General features: G+C 45.2%; 2 protein-coding genes across 2 annotated transcripts in view; one reads left to right on the forward strand and one right to left on the reverse strand.

The window, feature by feature from the left end:
* Positions 1-3552, forward strand: part of RAVER2 (ribonucleoprotein, PTB binding 2) — a 31602-nt gene extending 28050 nt beyond the window's left edge. The window contains 1 exon segment of the mRNA XM_042873665.1: positions 1580-3552. Coding sequence (XP_042729599.1) covers positions 1580-1726 — 147 coding nt within the window. The 3' untranslated portion in view covers positions 1727-3552.
* Positions 3553-3827: 275 nt separating this feature from the next.
* Positions 3828-16523, reverse strand: part of JAK1 (Janus kinase 1) — a 56612-nt gene continuing 43916 nt past the window's right edge. The window contains exons 12-25 of the mRNA XM_042872987.1: positions 16363-16469; positions 15185-15331; positions 14415-14502; positions 13745-13872; positions 13124-13259; positions 12546-12697; positions 11321-11471; positions 10367-10461; positions 9473-9665; positions 8745-8869; positions 7888-8060; positions 7312-7429; positions 5838-5948; positions 3828-5595 (exon numbers count right to left, since the gene is read on the reverse strand). Coding sequence (XP_042728921.1) covers positions 5494-5595; positions 5838-5948; positions 7312-7429; positions 7888-8060; positions 8745-8869; positions 9473-9665; positions 10367-10461; positions 11321-11471; positions 12546-12697; positions 13124-13259; positions 13745-13872; positions 14415-14502; positions 15185-15331; positions 16363-16469 — 1826 coding nt within the window. The 3' untranslated portion in view covers positions 3828-5493. The remainder of the gene's footprint in view (positions 5596-5837; positions 5949-7311; positions 7430-7887; positions 8061-8744; positions 8870-9472; positions 9666-10366; positions 10462-11320; positions 11472-12545; positions 12698-13123; positions 13260-13744; positions 13873-14414; positions 14503-15184; positions 15332-16362; positions 16470-16523) is intronic.

Raw genomic sequence — 16523 nt, forward strand, 5'->3', positions numbered from 1 at the left:
TTTCTGGTTCCCAACAGCTCTGATGTGATGGAAACTGGGGAAATTGTAACGGCATCACAGAGAGAGCCTGGGGTGAGAGCAAGCTGCTGCCTTCCGATTTGCTTCCAGCCAGTGAGGAAGGCTTGCACTGAGGTGATGCTAAGCAGCTTGTTGTGCAGTGCTGGCTGCCATACAAGGCAGAGCGAGAGCAGCCCTTGGCACAGGCAGAGCAGAAGTATAACTTAGAGCGAGTGCTTCTCTCATTCCTAGAACTAAAACATAATTCTCAGTGAGGAGGGCATGCAGGCTGCTCCCAGAGAGGCTCGATGCTGTTAGGACGATGTGCTTTTGTGTGTGCACTCACTTTCTCCTGCTTTTCTGAGCTGTGTGCCCAGGGCTCTAGAATTCATGCTCTGGGAGCTGCAAAGCGCACAGTGACATCCTCAGTGCTGCAGGAAGTGTTGGGGAAAAGCAAAATCCTTCTGAAAGTAAATTCTTGTTTGTGATAATGACAGGTGCCATCTAAAGTGGCATTGGACTCTTGCAAGGAGTAACTTGAGCTGTTAATGTGAACTAGCAAGGGAAGCTCCAGAGGTTTGCTAGGGAACATTTAGCTCAGAGATGCTTGGTCAGCAGAGCTGTACTTTTGATAAAGGAATTAGTTTCCTGGGTTGTGCGATGTGTTAGTGTTTCTTAGACACCCATTCCAGCATGAAGCAGAACCCCACTTGGCCTGATCCAGGAGCCAGGCGTTACCCAGACTGCCTGCTGTGCTCACATTGGGTTGAGGTGATGGTTGCAGAGCACACATCAGTCTGTCAGAGTGAGGCAAATGGTGCAGCCCTTGGTAGTGAAACCAGTGTCACACTGGGGGTGGAGAGATGTACGAAGACTTGGTGGTGAGCTCTTTGTGTAGCTCCTGTGGCTGTAAGTGCCATGGACGTCGTACTGTGAGGCATCCCAAAGAGCTGAGTGTGAGCCTGGTGTAACCTGGTGCCCTTGTGGGGCACTGGGCCCTGACCCCCCCCCAGAACCCTGCTGTGGGACATTGGTGTGAGGCACCTCAGTCCAAGTTGATTACAAGCAGTATTACTGCTCTTTCCCTCGCTTGACTACCATATGTAAATTCCTGCCTGCAAGTGGCCAGCAACACAAACACGCTTTGGCATGGCTGGACAACAAGTCCTTAAACACCTTGCTTGCAGTGCTGGGGCACCTTAACCTGTTCAGCTCTTCAAGAAAAGCAAGAGAGCTCCAGCTGTCCCACTGGCGCTGTGCTTTAAAGGGTGAAGATGGCCAGAGTGGGGCCAGGAAGCCGCTACCTCTCAGTATGCATCCCGCAGCCTGGGCTCCAGCCCTGCCAGCCCTTTGCCCTCCCAGACATGCATGTGCAGCCGGGCACCTGTGCATTTACGATCGGTTTGTAGGGAAAGGGCACAACCACTGACTCATGAGCTGTGTATAGCCAGCCTAAAGCAGGAGGAGCGGGCGTTTGGAGCCGGTTGCTGGCTCCTGGTCTTTGCTCATTCCCAGACCGGAGCTTTATTTATTGATGCTGTTGCTCTGGATCATGTGTCACTTGTTTTCTTCTTGCCCTCAGGTGGCTCCGGCGAGAAGCGAGAAGCGAGGCTCCTCGTACCTCATTGCCTCCCCAGAACCTGGCCCAGTGGAGTACCTTGGCCAGCACGCTCAGGGCTCCGCAGTGCGTTACGCAGAATCCTCGCTGAAAAAGAAGCGCGTTTACTGAGACCCCACCAGTCAGCCCTGCCTTGATAGGCGAAGGCAAGCCTTGCGTACCTCTGCTATTTATTGCTGCCTTAACTTCAGACAAGTAACTTTTCTTTCTCCGTGGGTTACGAATATCCCAAGAGGAGCAACCCTGTGTAACAGGCAGGTTTGCCAAGTGAGCTGTAGGCGCCGATACGCCGTTAGCCATTTCTCAGTAGTCTGACTTGCCTTCTGGAAGGGTGGATGGGTGTCCTTCATCTGCCACCAAAGCGAAAGGGGAGCTGGAGCCGACCCAGAGAGGTAACCAGCTCACTCTGTAGTTCCTGGCAGCGTACAGCCGAAAGCAATAAAAACACTGAGGGGGGAACACGGATTCTTTCTCTAGTCCTCAGGCTGAGGAAGTTAAAGACAAAGTCTTAATAGCAATTCTCTTTCTTATTTTTTTAACTCAAGAATGTGGGTTGTTGTTTTTTTTTTTCGATCTTGCTTATCCCAGGATTAAGATTTCTGCATTTACAACCCTTATATTTTTAAAATTCCCTCTTAATCCTGGAGTGCAGATATACCAAATGTATTCCTAGAGTCGCTGTGATGTTTTCAATAAATGTTTGTTAAAAGCGCGATCCTACGCAGCGTGCTGCCTTGCAGTATGAGATTTTATTTGGACAGCTGCCATTTGGCCAATGAAGTAACCTTTATCTGCGTTGGGCAAAGAATCCACAGCTTTTCCTTGGAGTAGTTCAGTTTGTGAATGGAGCTGTGTTACACAGCAAAGCACCAGCTCAAAAGAGCAAAAAGCAGCGGGCTCCTGAACGCTCTGGAAGTGCACTTGGTGGTGTTCTGGCAGCCTGGTGTCCTCCTTCCTGCAGGAACGTGGTAGGTGATGGGTGGAGGTGACAGAAGGGGGAATATACACCACCTCTTAGGCTTTGCCTGAATGCGGATGAGCCACACGTAGAGCAGAAGTGCCCCTACAGCTCTCCTCAGCTGCCTTCTTCAGTTCTGCCTGCCTGCTCTCCTCTCTATTTATTTATTTTTTCCAGCCATCTTTAGATGTTTGCTGCACTCCAAGCCCTGTTGGAGTGGGGCATCCTGGCTCCAGTTCTCTTTGCTTCTTCCATCTCGCCTGTTGTGTGAAGTTCTTATCCAAAGGAGAAGCCATTCACGTTCAGGCAGCGCGGCGGTAGGTGCTCAGCCCTGCACTGCTTTGCAGCCAGGTGGCTCTCACTGTCTTTTTGTATTTAAGAAGAAGGACTCGGTATTTTTGGCTCACGAACGAAGCACCTTCGGCCAGCCTTTCTTTTCTGCTGTTTCTCCTCTTGGCTGAAGAGCTAGCAAGCATTATTTGAAATCCATGTTTGTGATGGCTAGACGTGGTGGGCAGGGGACCCTTGGAATCCCATTGCAGATTGATTTGGAGCCGATTCACTCACTTCTGCCATTAAGACTGTAAAAGCAGGCCTGAATCTCTAGTTTGGTAGACAGTACTGAAGACATATTTTTTAATACTGATTTGTGTTTATTTTTTATGAACAATTTAAACTGTATTTCAAGCTTTAGTGTGTGACCAGAAGAGAGATTTTTCCTGGTTTTCTTTTTTTTAAACATCAAAATCTCTCCTCCCTCACTGGTGTTGTATGGATAGACAGCATGCACTGCATACAGGTAGCAATGCCTAAGACAGCCAAATAGCAGCACAGTTAATGGGAGACACGACGTTTTGGGGGGGTGGGATTCTGTATGTATTGATAAGTTGACTTGTAATATTTTGTTCAAACTGTTTGTATATGCAACTTTCTTAATTTGTTACCCTTTTCAGTGAAAATAAAGTGTTTGGTACACGTTTACAGTGGAGTTCTGTGGAGGAGAACCACCTCTGCCCTACCTTTCAGTAAGTGATCATATACTGTAGGGGAAGGTTGTTCTGAAGGCAGTGTGGGCATGTGGGAGACATGCAGAGGTTGCACAGGGTGAGTGGGCACAGCAGTGAGGGGCTGGGCTTGGACTGGAGGGGCTCAGAGGTCTTTCCCAGCTTCCAGGATCCTCTGTACTGCTCGCCCTTCCTATGCAGGTCAAGTTATAGAGCCTCATTTAATGTAGAGTGCAAAAATGTATTCACATGGAGAAAAAAAAATCTTTATTAGATTTGTTTGTATAAAGAGTAACAAAGTGCTTACAGATTTAAATTGGGTTCATACACGACGTACGTACAGGAAAAAAAACAACAAGTAATACTGTAAAAATAAATCTGACCTGGTTGCCGCTCTTACTTACAACTTCTTTTTAATATATATATATAGATATAGATATTTAAAGATGTCTTTCTATTATTGCCAGAACTATTTCCACTTTCAGAATCCAGGTTTGGTGGAAAAACAATGTTGCCCAAAGGGTAGGATATGGGTCAGCCAAAGGTTTCCAGTTAAACCAGTGCTCCTGGAAGAGCCCAGCCTTACAGAACGGGGCCGCAGTGCGGCTCAGTGGCATTTGCAATGCCAGCTCTGGTCCTGACAACACAACGTGCGTGGTCCCAGGGAGCCTCACAGGGCTGTGCTCTCCTGCTGATCAGCGGAATACATCACAAGCACGGGGCTGGAGACTGTAAGTCAAATTAGATGACGGCCAATGCTATTATTTAAAGCAGTCACCTTACGCCAAGGGAGCAGCTTCACAGGAACAAACTGCTAAAATGCACGAGCATGCTGGCCAAGGAAGTTCACTGACAAAAAACAAGTGTTGTGTGCACCCCTCTGCTGGCACTACTGATAACAAGATGACGTTTGTAGGGTCAAAGTGTTCTTTCCTTCTCCTAGGTAAGCTTTCCTGGTGCTCAAAACTCTACCGAGTTACTCTTTGCTGGGGGAGTATTCCCCCTAAATCTGTGCATGGTTTAATTGTCTTTTCTCTCCCCCAAGGTTAATTACTGTCCCGTGCACATCTCATGGCACTGTAGCTCACTTAGTTGCAGTACAAGCTGGAGATCAATGTGTTTGCACACTTAATAGCTACATCACGGGGGGAGAGCTCTGGGGGGAGGAAGAGAGGGGTAAGGAGGGCATGGAAGGCTGGCAGGGAAAAGCAAATACATTTATCCAGAAACTGGGCTTCTCGATGAAATGCATAAATATACATGCTCATTCATGCCTTTTTTTTTAAAACTGTTTGAAATAGGATAATCAAATAACACTTTAAAAGTATCTTTAAGAGCTTGGAGCTGCAGCTGGCTTCTTATTACTTTCTTTTTCTCAAGATTTTTTTTTTATGCCAAATTGTTTTGTTTTGTTTTGTTTTTGTTTCTGAAATGTAAGTGCACAGGGAGGGGATTCGTCAGCCAGAATTTTCTCCAAACTTCCTCAGAACTTCATAAGAAATGAGGATGACTACAGTTACATCCACTGGTTCACAGAATAAGCGTGAACAGCAAACGTGTTTTAAATGCTACAGGTTGCACGGAGGCGTGCTGAGAACTGTAGCGATTTTTGACACTGCTTTCAGCTCACATTCATCAGGATAGTTCAGAGTGGAGCGAGACCATAACACAGAGAAAACTGTCTTGCAGTAACTGGTGCAAGAGGAGTTGAAGCTATTGTTTCTGCCATACCTCATAATTAATTTGATCCAACTGTTGACTGAATTGAAAAAAAGAAAAAAGGAAAACTGTTGGAAAAACGATCCTTTGAACACACGAGCACAGTCAGAATACAAATTACAGTAGTTAAAAAGTGAAAGGCCTTGGGCATTTACATTTTGACACACCATTAAAGCACTGACAGTATAAAAACCGAATTACATCTTGCTCATAATTGTTTCAAACCCTTGAATCAGGTTGTGAAAGGTTGTCCGCTTATCGTGCTTGAATATCCAGCATTTCCTCATCAGCTGGTCGATCTGGAAGAGGAAAAAGAGAAATTTCTGAAGGTTGAATGAAACAGCTTGTTTCACTGCTAAGTGCAGAGGGCAATTCAGTGCTGAAAAACGTTTACAGATAATGCTTAAAAAAGGTGGAAATGCCTTTCTGCCAGCAGCCATAGAGGATTTTCTACAGGGAGTGTATTCACTTGTGTGTGCCTGGTGCTTTTGCTGCTTATTTGCTGTAAAAGAAAGACTTGATAGCAGTGGAGCTGTGTTACCTCCTCGGGGCAGTTGGGTGGACGTGGCAGACGTTTCTCTTCTTGTAGGACACGCACGAGCCGTGCTACCGTCATCTGGCCCTGTGTGGGGCCAATCATCTTCAGGAACTCCTGGGGAAAGAGCAGGAGTCAGTTGTGCTACCTCAGCACTGAGCCACACTGCTGCAGTTTGACACTGAGATGCCACTGCAATCTCAGTGTGAAAGTGAACAGCAGATGTTTGTCACCATATATGCACACTGCAAAGGGAGAGAAACATCCTTCTGTTTAGTTTCCTCCCTGGGATGTGTGGTCACCACAGCCTGCCTCTGTGCAGGGTCTGCAGTGAAAGGCAACCATGAAGGTTGTTTTGAGAAGATAAATTCTGTGCATTTCTTGTTTCATTCATAGAATCATAGAATCACCAAGGTTGGAAAAGACCTAAAAGCTCATCCAGTCCAACCGTTCACCTATTCCCAATAGCTCCCACTAACCCATGTCCCTCAACACAACATCCAGCCTATCCTTGAACACCCTCAGGCTCGGTGACTCCACCACCTCCCTGGGCATCCATTGCAGTGCCTGACCACCCTTTCTGAAAAGTAATACTTCCTCATGTCCAGCCTGAATCTCCCCTGCCGTAGCTTGAAACCATTCCCCCTGGTCCTATCACTAATGACACGAGAGAAGAGGCCGACCCCCAGCTCACTACAACCTCCCTTCAGGAAGTTATAGAGAGCAATGAGGTCTCCCCTGAGCCTCCTCTTCTCCAGGCTGAACATTCCCAGCTCCTTCAGCCTCTCCTCATCAGCCCTGTGTTCCAGACCCCTCACCAGCTTTGTTGCCCTTCTTTGAACACGTTCCAGGGCCTCAATATCTTTCTTGCAGTGAGGGGCCCAAAACTGGACACAGTACTCGAGGTGCGGCCTCACCAGTGCTGAATATAGGGGAACAATCACCTCTCTGCTCCTGCTGGCAGCACTGTTTCTGATGCAAGCCAGGATGCCATTGGCCTTCTTGGCCACCTGGGCACACTGTCAGCTCATGTTCAGCCGAGCATCAATCAATACCCCCAGGTCCATTTCCTCTACGCAGTCCTCCAGCCACACCGCCCCAAGCCTGTAGCGTCGCCTGGGGTTGTTGTGGCCGAAGTGCAGGACCCGGCCTTTGGCCTTGTTGAAGCTCATCCCATTGGCTCCAGCCCAGCTCTCCAGCCTGTCCAGATCCCTCTGGAGGGCCTCGCTACCCCCAGGCAGATCCACACTTCCAGCCAATTTGGTGTCATCTGCGAATTTACTGAGGGTGCACTCGATGCCCACATCGAGGTCATCAATAAAGATATTGAAGAGGACAGGCCCCAGCACCGACCCCTGGGGAACACCACTCACGACCGGTCGCCAGCTGGATTTGACTCCATTCACCACCACAAACAAAACCACACAAACAAAATCTGATGCAAGCATCTTTAACAGCGCTTTCCTCCACGACCACTTACTGTCATTGGGCTGGACTCCGAATCGCAGTAGGTGAGCAGTTCGTACAGCGTCACCCCGAACGACCACACATCTGAGGCGATGTAAAACTTACTCTGAATCAAGCATTCTGGAGCATACCTGTGGCCACAACACAACACTGTTAAGCTGCATTCAGAGCTGCAAAGATTTACCCATAGGTGCACAACCAGTGTGAATCGAACCTAAGTGAGCTGAGGAGGCACACGCTGCATTCATCCTCCTTACACATAACTGTGCCCCATAAATGTGCCCATAAGGCTTGGGATGGCACAGCAATAGTAAACAAGGAACATCTTACACAGCAAAACACTCCGAGACTAAAGGAGACCAAAAGAAAAATCATGGGGAAGTGGATTATTGAGTGCAGGAGGACACTAATGCAAAAGCAGATTAGTCAGCTATGTGCTCTTTCTTGCTAGGATACTGTACCAGTACTGAGGCCTCTCAGTTAAATGGGAGAAATCCTCAGGACACCTAAAAGAGGCTTCTAAGCCTCTGAGGTGAGTTATTCTGTCGCACAGTCTGGTTAATGAAAATGGGTTATAACTTCTTATTACCAAAATACAGGGCTGTCGAGGTCATCTTTGACAGTGTAATACTCCTTATCAGTCTCGATGGCTTTGGTGAGACCAAAATCCCCAATTTTCACTCTGTTCTCACTTTCAACAAGGACATTTCTTGCTGCTAAGTCACGGTGCACATACTGACAGGAGCCCAAGTAGTCCATCCCCTGTAAGAGAAGAAAGCCTTGTAGGTTAGAGGTTTCTCTAATAATTAACATCACTGTTTTTCTCCCAACCTCCCTTCCAAGCATTCTCTTTTTCCTGCAGTAGTATTCCATCCAGATTTTCCATGGCAAGTTGTGCTGGTACTTTCCAGGGTCCTTTTCTGGTCCACATCCTTCCTCTAGACTCAGCCTTTGGGTTCCCCATCTGCTAAGGCAGGTTGTTGTTCCTAGTCTATGCCTTTTAACTTTCAGCTAAGCAACCAGTCTCTCAGAGCCTTCTCTCCATGGCAACTGTTCCTCTCTGCATGCTGCTAGGACTGACTGATGTCTGTGCCTGTGCTGCTTTTAGCTGCCTTGTCCACCACAATCACAAAGTCACAGCCTCTGACAAAAGGCACACAGCTTCATGTGGTCTTACTGCAGTGTGTGCTTGCATCTCATGCTGTCCTTCCTCTGTAATGCTTCCAATTCTGTAATTCTTTCTTCTCATGGTCATTGTTTATGCGAGGGAACCTAATAATTGCTCCTTTTATAGCATCTGCAGCACCTGAGAGACTGCTTTTTGAGGACAAAGCCATGGTTTTGACCATAAAGCAAGCCTCCTTTCTTCTCATCCTTTACCCTGTTAAGTGAATACTAAACTAATCAAACAGGAGAGTTACAAGAAAGCTCTGGTGCCAGGCTCACCTTGCAGATCTGAACTGCGTATCTGAGAAGTTGTTTGAGATTGATTTTGTTCTTGTTTCGTGGCAGATACTCCTTTAAGCTCCCAGAAGGAAGAAATTCCATGATGAGTTTAATCCCATTTCCTCCTAAAAATGAGTGCATGGTTAATTTACAAACGTGACCCTCCTCACATCATTAACATCAGAACCTTTTGTACAACACCCACAGCATTGGCAGCATTTGTTCTTTAACAACACTGTATGACCACAGCCAGGCAAACCCATTATCAGTCACTGTGGCAATCCAGTAGAGAACCTGTTCCAGGCAGCACAGTTACTGAACATAAAGGTCTTTACATTTTCTTCAGTTTTTAAATGCTAAGTGTAAGGCAATGGAGCTCTATTCTGTGACTCCTGACATCTGCTTCTACCAATGACCTCTAGGCTTTACGGCCTGTGAACTGGCTCATACTGTCAGCTCACTCCTGGCTCACACTGACCACCACCCAGCCCAGGTGATTAAAATCCTTTCCATGGATTTGGTGAACTCCAACAACTTCGGTCACATCAAAGTTAGCTAGGTGTGAAAATGGGCAGGAGGACTTCAGGCAGAAGTTGTTGCTTATTCCATGAAGAAAGACACCTCAACCCACATAACAGAACTGTTAGGCTTTTTAAAATGCTTAATTTTTAAAGGAACATTTTTTATGCTGTTAGTGTGTATTTTTAGTATTCTTCATGAAGACTTACCATCTTCTGTGCAAATTCCCTTATACTTGACAATGTTCTCATGATACAGATTCCTCAAGATTTCTATTTCCTTCTTGAGGTCGGCAATGTGATTCCCTCCAGTCTCTGGCTTCAGAGATTTAACTGCCACTTGTTCTCCTGTATTGTCACCTTCTGGATCGTATCTGCAGAGTTCAACCTTCCCAAAGTGGCCCTAATTGTCAAAGAAAAGAGCATAACTTAACACTCCCTAACCAGATTGTCCCTGATGCTCCACTTGAGGCATTTACAACTCCCATCTTCCTGCTGTGATTCGGAAAGCACACACAGATCTATGCACACACACACATACATACACACATCCCTCTATAAAAATGCCAAGAGACCTGAAATTCTGCTAACAATTTACAAACCAGATCACTGTTTACTCGATATCCACAAAAGCTTTCCTGAGCTTCCATACAGAACACACACAGTGTGCTTTTTAGAGAGTAGTGAGGTGCTGGAACAGCTGCCCAGAGAGGCTGTGGATGCACCCTCCTTCCCTGGAGGTGTTCAGGGCCAGGTTGGATGGGGCCCTGGGCAGCCTGGGCTGGTATTAGATATGGAGGTTGGTAGCCCTGCATGTGGTCCCTTCCAAGCCATTCTACAATTCTATATACATCTTTTTTTTTTCACCAGGATTAACCAAGAATTCCCTGGCACCTCTGTCCATCCCTGAGTGCAAACACACCTCCTCCTCCTTCTCCTCCTCATGATACCTCCACTCCTCCCTTTACTGTGTTAAACGATCAAAAATTATCACAGTTCCCTTCACACTCAGTCCTGACAGCACTTAAGGGCTGTCTGATCTGGGAAGAGTCACAGTTCCCACTTCCAATGCAGGGACCTAAATCTGATGTTACTCTTACTTACCTCTCCCAAATCACGGATTCTCTTCAAGAATCGTTTTTCAAAGAGTGTGGGATCAACCTCTGTAACAGGCTTCTTCTCCGAGACAATATCAGGGTCTGAGAGTGGAAAAGCACCAAATTAGACAGATTCCTGAAAGGACACCTTGGTCTTGATGGACACTTAGGGCATCCTGGTTCATCTGCTGCTATTAGTGCCTCTGTCCCTACTCTCTCAGCTTCTTTTATTTAAACCTCGCCCATTTCTTGATAGGGAATTTCTTCCACTGCTCTGTGCCAGTCCACCACTTCCCCAGACTGATTCAGTCTCATCTCAGCCCACTTCCCCCCCTGCAGTAGTTAGTTAGCTTCTGTGGCTACGTATTGCTAGATGGTATGGTTTTGTCCTTATTATGTGCTGATTTTCTGTTAGCTTCTCTTTGTAACTACAACATCAGATGAACCAGGAACACTGTTAATGCCCTGATTCTGTCAAGAATCCCATGGAAATTTCATGGAGCTCAAAAACTGGTTTGAAGCTGACTTGAGCTATTAGATAGCCTTGTTTCTTAGAATACAGGCAACGCACGTTCCTTCTAGCTTCTTTGTTTGCAGACATTAAGGGCAAGAATCTTATTCCACAGAGGAGCAACAAGTACCTGAAAAAATATCTGCAAGATCACTGTGGAAATGAGGCTATTTTGTACTTGACACTACATATTACAGTAAATGTTTCTAAGAGCAGTGGGCACAGCCCTGAGCTGCTGGAGTTCAGAGAGCACACAGAGCATTTGAAGTTGGGTGGTGCTGTGTGGAGTCAGGGCTTGGGCTCAACGGTCCCTGTAGGTCCCTTCCAATTCAAGATACTCTTTTGACACTGTCACCATGCTAAAATGCTCCTGCAAGCCGTCCAGTTTTAGCCAAACAACCCACACTTCCCTATCCAGCTCCCCAGCCAATCAGCAAAATCAAGCCTTACTTTGCTCCTCCAGTTTGTTGATGTCTCTCATGATGGCTCTGAAGAAGGGTCTCTGGTGGGGGTCGTAGTTCATGCACTGTTTCATCAGGTCAGCTAGTTCCTTGCACGATGGTGTCATCAACATGAAATGCCCTTCGTAGAACCTTTCCTTCTGCAAAGCACGAATGAAAACTCCAGCATGAATTTTAGCTTGTTATTTAATCGACCTGTGTTCTACATTAGAAGATAAGACTACTTTCTCTTAATTTCATCAAGTAAATTTCAGCATTAACTCTAAATCGTCACCTGCCAGTAGAGAACTATTATTAATGATGAGCCTGGTGCAGTTTGGAGCAATCACAACACACAGTTTCTAGCAGCTGCTGAACATTTTATCTTTCAGAGGTTATTTTTCTGCCAGGTGCCAGGCTCACCATTTAGTTACGCACTGGGACACATGGCCACATGGGAATGCTTAGCAAGGAAAACCACCATAAGACAGGCAAACAGTGAGAAGTTAAGAGCGATGGGGCATAGGTGGGATGAGGGTGGCTTTGTTCATTTTCTAAGCTCAGCAAAACCACCCCGGTTGCCTGCCTTGTGCATGAAGCAACCTGCAGCTGGGGCAGCAAGTTCCCTTCAGTTACCTCCTGCTAAAACAACTCAGGCAGTGACTCAAGTACTCAGTCATTTCCTTCAGACAAGCAGCAGCTGCCTTGCTCCATCGCCTTCCCAACACAGCAAAACTTCAAGAGAGAAAAAGCACATATGGAACATAGGCTGAAGGGCTCTGGCAGTGTTGAACAAAAACTGCCAGAGCAAAGCAGAACAACTTTTTTTTTTCCTTTCAAGCTTTCAGAGCAAGCAATATGTTGTCCCACTGGAGACCAGTTTGGAACCAACGTCCAAAAGAACTGAAAAACCTTCAGTTTTTAAGCTGAACCTCAGACAGTTTATAATTGGAGATGTGGATTAGGAAAAGAGAGGTGTGACAGCCTCAGAATTGTAACTGGTTCTATGCTGCATTTTGAAAATCACTACCAAGGTGAAGTAATAATTAGCATCTTTGTAGCGAGGACAAGAATTCCTGCTGCAATCTGTGGCAATTCAGATGGAATCTGCCCCTTACCAAGTACAGCTGACCTGGGTTTGGTATAAGACAAAAGCAGCTTAAATTATGGAAACTGAAGTGCTGAAGAAGATAAATCTGAGTTGTCAAGGTCAAGTTTAAGCAATGGAGCTTTACCTCTGCCAACGTCTTGTCTTTCAGTGGCGTTTCTCCATTATAGCAGATTTCCCACAGTGTTGTACCAAAACTCCACTTATCTGCTGCAATGCTTAAATTTTTTGAGTCTTCAACACATTCGGGTGCAATCCAGGGGATTCGCTCCACACATTCTTAGATAAAACACAGAATCAAAGCAGTTTGGAATTAATATGAAACTTCAACTTATTCTTGTCTAACTGCTGCTTAACTACAATAAACTGAAGCTGAAATATTTGTCCAGTTTCAGGAAATCTTGATTGTGAAATCCCTGTTCTCATACAGACATTTCCATGGCTTTTATAAGCTCATGGTTTGGGTCATTCAGAAGCTGAGATTCTTTCTATACTCTCTTGCTGGGTCTTGAGATGAAATTAAGTAAAACAAATACAACAAGCTCCAACCATCAGTGACACTCCTTCGCTTCAGCGTTGTGGTTTTCAGCTTCATAAAAACAGACTGCTTTTACTGTACTGCCAGTTCTAGTTGGTATAGATGGTACTTTTCCCTTTCCCCTTCTCAATCACAGTGAAGAGAGAAATCCAATTCTTGTACCATACCTTGCCTGGACAGCACAGTTATTGGTATTCCTGGGTCGCTCAGCTTTATGAAAGGTCCATATTCAGTGTCAATTCCCTCTCTTGCCAGTAGGATGTTTTTAGTACACACGTTTCCATGTACCAAATCCTTATCCTCCTGTAGTAGGGTAAGAAAAGAGTGCAGTGAGTGAGCAGAGCTCTGCAAAGTGCCCTTGACGTACCTGTAGCATCAGGGAGCAGAAGACTCCAAACTGAAACCCAAAAATACAGCTTGGAAGAAATTATCCTAGAGAAAAGCAGGGCAAGGTTTTGTATTTGTAAATTTGATTAGTTTTGGAAAAAATTCCTTTTTCATGACAAGCAAAACTGCAGAAGTAGAACACTGCAGTTTCCAAATACCTACAAGGAACCAACGGCAAACATAAGCACAAAGAGTATTCGGCTTGCTGATAAAAAAAGGTGCTCATTACCCTCTCTAAGAGTCTTTCCTTATTTAAAGCAACACAGTAAATGTTAAAAAAATATCCTGATATCACACTGCACAATCCCACTACCCAAGGAAAGAACTTCATTAGTAATAATGCACATGAAATCTAGGTAACATTAGCTTGCAGCAAGCTACAGGCAATGCTTCTATCTTACCAGGTAGCTTAGCGCACTTGCAAGTTGCTTGGCTACATTGAATTTCCAGGGAGTTGTCAGGAGTTCACTTTTCCGATGCATAAACAAATCCAGAGGCCCAAATTCAACAAATTCTTCAACCATGATATCTACAAAACCAGGTGCATAAAGTCAGTATTGCAATCACCAGGGTCTGGATAAACCGTCAGCTCGTTGCCACCTTCTTCCACCCCCCACCCCAAGGCAAGCTGCTCAGAATTTCTTTATTTCATCTTCTTGGAAGTTTATTTCAGTGCTCAAAGAGTCCAAACTGCAAAGAGAGACTTTATGTAGTAAAATAACAGTCAACCAGAAGCAAAGCATTTCCAGAGCCTTGCCAGGGAGATGACTGCTGTTGGAAGGCTGGTTTGTACTGACACTACTGCCATCCCTTTGGCTTTCTGACCTCGAGGATCATCCTGTAAGACATGTATTCAAAGAAAGCACTGCAAAGGAAATCTGATTAATGGAAAGGACTTTGCAGCTGCCTGGCTGTTCCAATTCCGCTTCTGTCTGCTCTGAAAAGTCAAGCAAGAGATGGCAGCAGCCAACCACATCTCCCTGGAGGCCAGCTCTGATCTGAATGGCTGCCTTGTCCTTACTGAAGCCTGCTGCTTAAAAATCCCATCAAAGAGATGTTAACTGAACTCACTTTCTAAGTCACGGACGCAGACTCCATGGAGGAAGACGATGTGCTTGTGAGAAACCTGCCTCATCATGCTTGCTGCTTCAAAGAAGGCCTGTTAGAAAGGGAAGCAGATAAGCCATTAAACTGCTGATCACCGCAGTTGCCATCCATGCAGTGAACAAAATGGAACAGCAACAACATACACTTTTGCAAAAGATAACTGTTTTCCACAACAGGGTTTGCCATCCCACCACAGTACCGGGGCTGTGGTGAGCCGTCGTGGATGCACTCACTGTTCCCTGGGTTACATAAGCTCTTCCCTGCCCTTTTGCAGGCACAAGGTCTGCATCCCTGTGTGCCTCTCTTTCCAGATGATTAAGCAAAATGCAAATCAAATAACTTGCTTGAGGCCACGTCAGTGACTGAATTGGTGAAAGACTCCCAAGCCCACTGCACAACACAGAGGTAACTTCAGGTGGGTGGCAGTACCCTCACTGAAACCCATCACTCAGCTGACACAGTTCAGACCTCAGGCACGGGTATGCCTGTGCATTTCAGACCACAGCAAGGTCTGGCTCCATTTGGCTTGTGCTTACAGCCTGCGCACAAAATCAGCTTTCTAGGTATCTCAGAGGACTGATCCATGAGATTGGACTGCATAAATTGCTGAGAGAGACCCCAGCATCTTCCCATTCTCCTATTACATTCACCAACCCTATGTTTCTTAGACACTCCACAGTTAAATGTGGCGAGGCCCAGTGTTTACAGTTCAAGATAAAAAAAGAAGCACTTGCCAAAGAAATGTCTCTGTGACTGGGGTCCAAAACTTTCAGGAGCACTTTAATCTCTTTTTCGTTCTGATATCCTTCATTCTCATCATCTTTGTAGTTGAGAATCCCTGAGTAAATCTGTGTTCTCGTCCCTCTTCCAAGGTGTTCACCCTAAGGCATAACACAGCACGTATTTTCAAACCAGGACATGAAACAAACAAATGTAGATTTACACATACAGTTGAACCTGCACTCTATTCTGCCTCTCAGAATTAGCCCTACATACAGGCTTAAAATTATTACAGAGTGAAAAACCAAAGACAACGTGTTATTCTTCATTCTAGTAGTCTCTGAGAACGTTTACCACTGTAAACTCTTTTGATATGCAAGGGCTATTGCATCTTCACTAACATCAAGCAGCTTCAGTGTAATTTAACATCATTAGACTAAACATCAAATGAATAAATAGTAACTGGCCTCTGATTTACAATAAGCTGCTACTGAGCCAATCTTTTATGTGTTTCCAAAAGTCAAAGGAAGTAATATTTCAATAGAACACTTTGTTTTGGAATGTAATTTCCTTCTAAATAAGAGAGGATTCTGTCTTGGGATATTTTTGCAGGAAGTCTGAGTGTTGATTGTTAATATACCAAACTAAAAACAATTAACATAATCCATACCTGTTTTCCTCAGTCATTAAAGCTTTCTGCCTTAAAGAAATCTGACTGATTTAAGAGGCAGACATTTTTAGAAACAGTCACTGTGATTTAAGCACTCAAACCACTGTGTGTTTTTTAAAGCTTATTCAGGTGAACTGTCCCACTAACTGCAAATGACTCATCAGAAAATTTGGCAATGTGCACAATCAGTTTGGAAAACAAGATTTTGAATGCCAAGAATCTTCAAATCCTTTGAATACTTTGCCTTTATTTCCCTGTAGGAAAAGCTGCTTGTTTCTCCAGTAGGTCAGGCTTCAAGAGAGACAGGTATATTCTATGGTACAACCCAGATTGCAAGAACAGCTCCTAAGACTTCCATGATTCTTTAAGAATAACTTTACAAGCAGCTCATTCCAAAATGCATTAGAAAATTGCTCCAATATCCATTTGTGCAATATCCAACCAGCCAGGATGAGGTGATTTTATCTACTCTGAGCATGGAGGGCTGCCACGATGGGTGGATTTCAAGACACAAACACCTACCTGCATTATTTCTTCTTTGCGGATTCGATGGAAGCTCAGCTGCCCTAGATGATAAGCAGGCTGACATTCCTGAGCCTTCTTGGTTGCAACCAGCAGGTTGGAGATTTCTGGAAGGTGAGGACAGAAAATATTCTTGAAGACTTCACAAAGATAACTCCATA

Source organism: Lagopus leucura, unplaced genomic scaffold (genome assembly GCF_019238085.1).
Source record: "Lagopus leucura isolate 7727_CA_CO unplaced genomic scaffold, USGS_WTPT01 Super-Scaffold_100009, whole genome shotgun sequence".
NCBI classification, from domain to species: domain Eukaryota; kingdom Metazoa; phylum Chordata; class Aves; order Galliformes; family Phasianidae; genus Lagopus; species Lagopus leucura.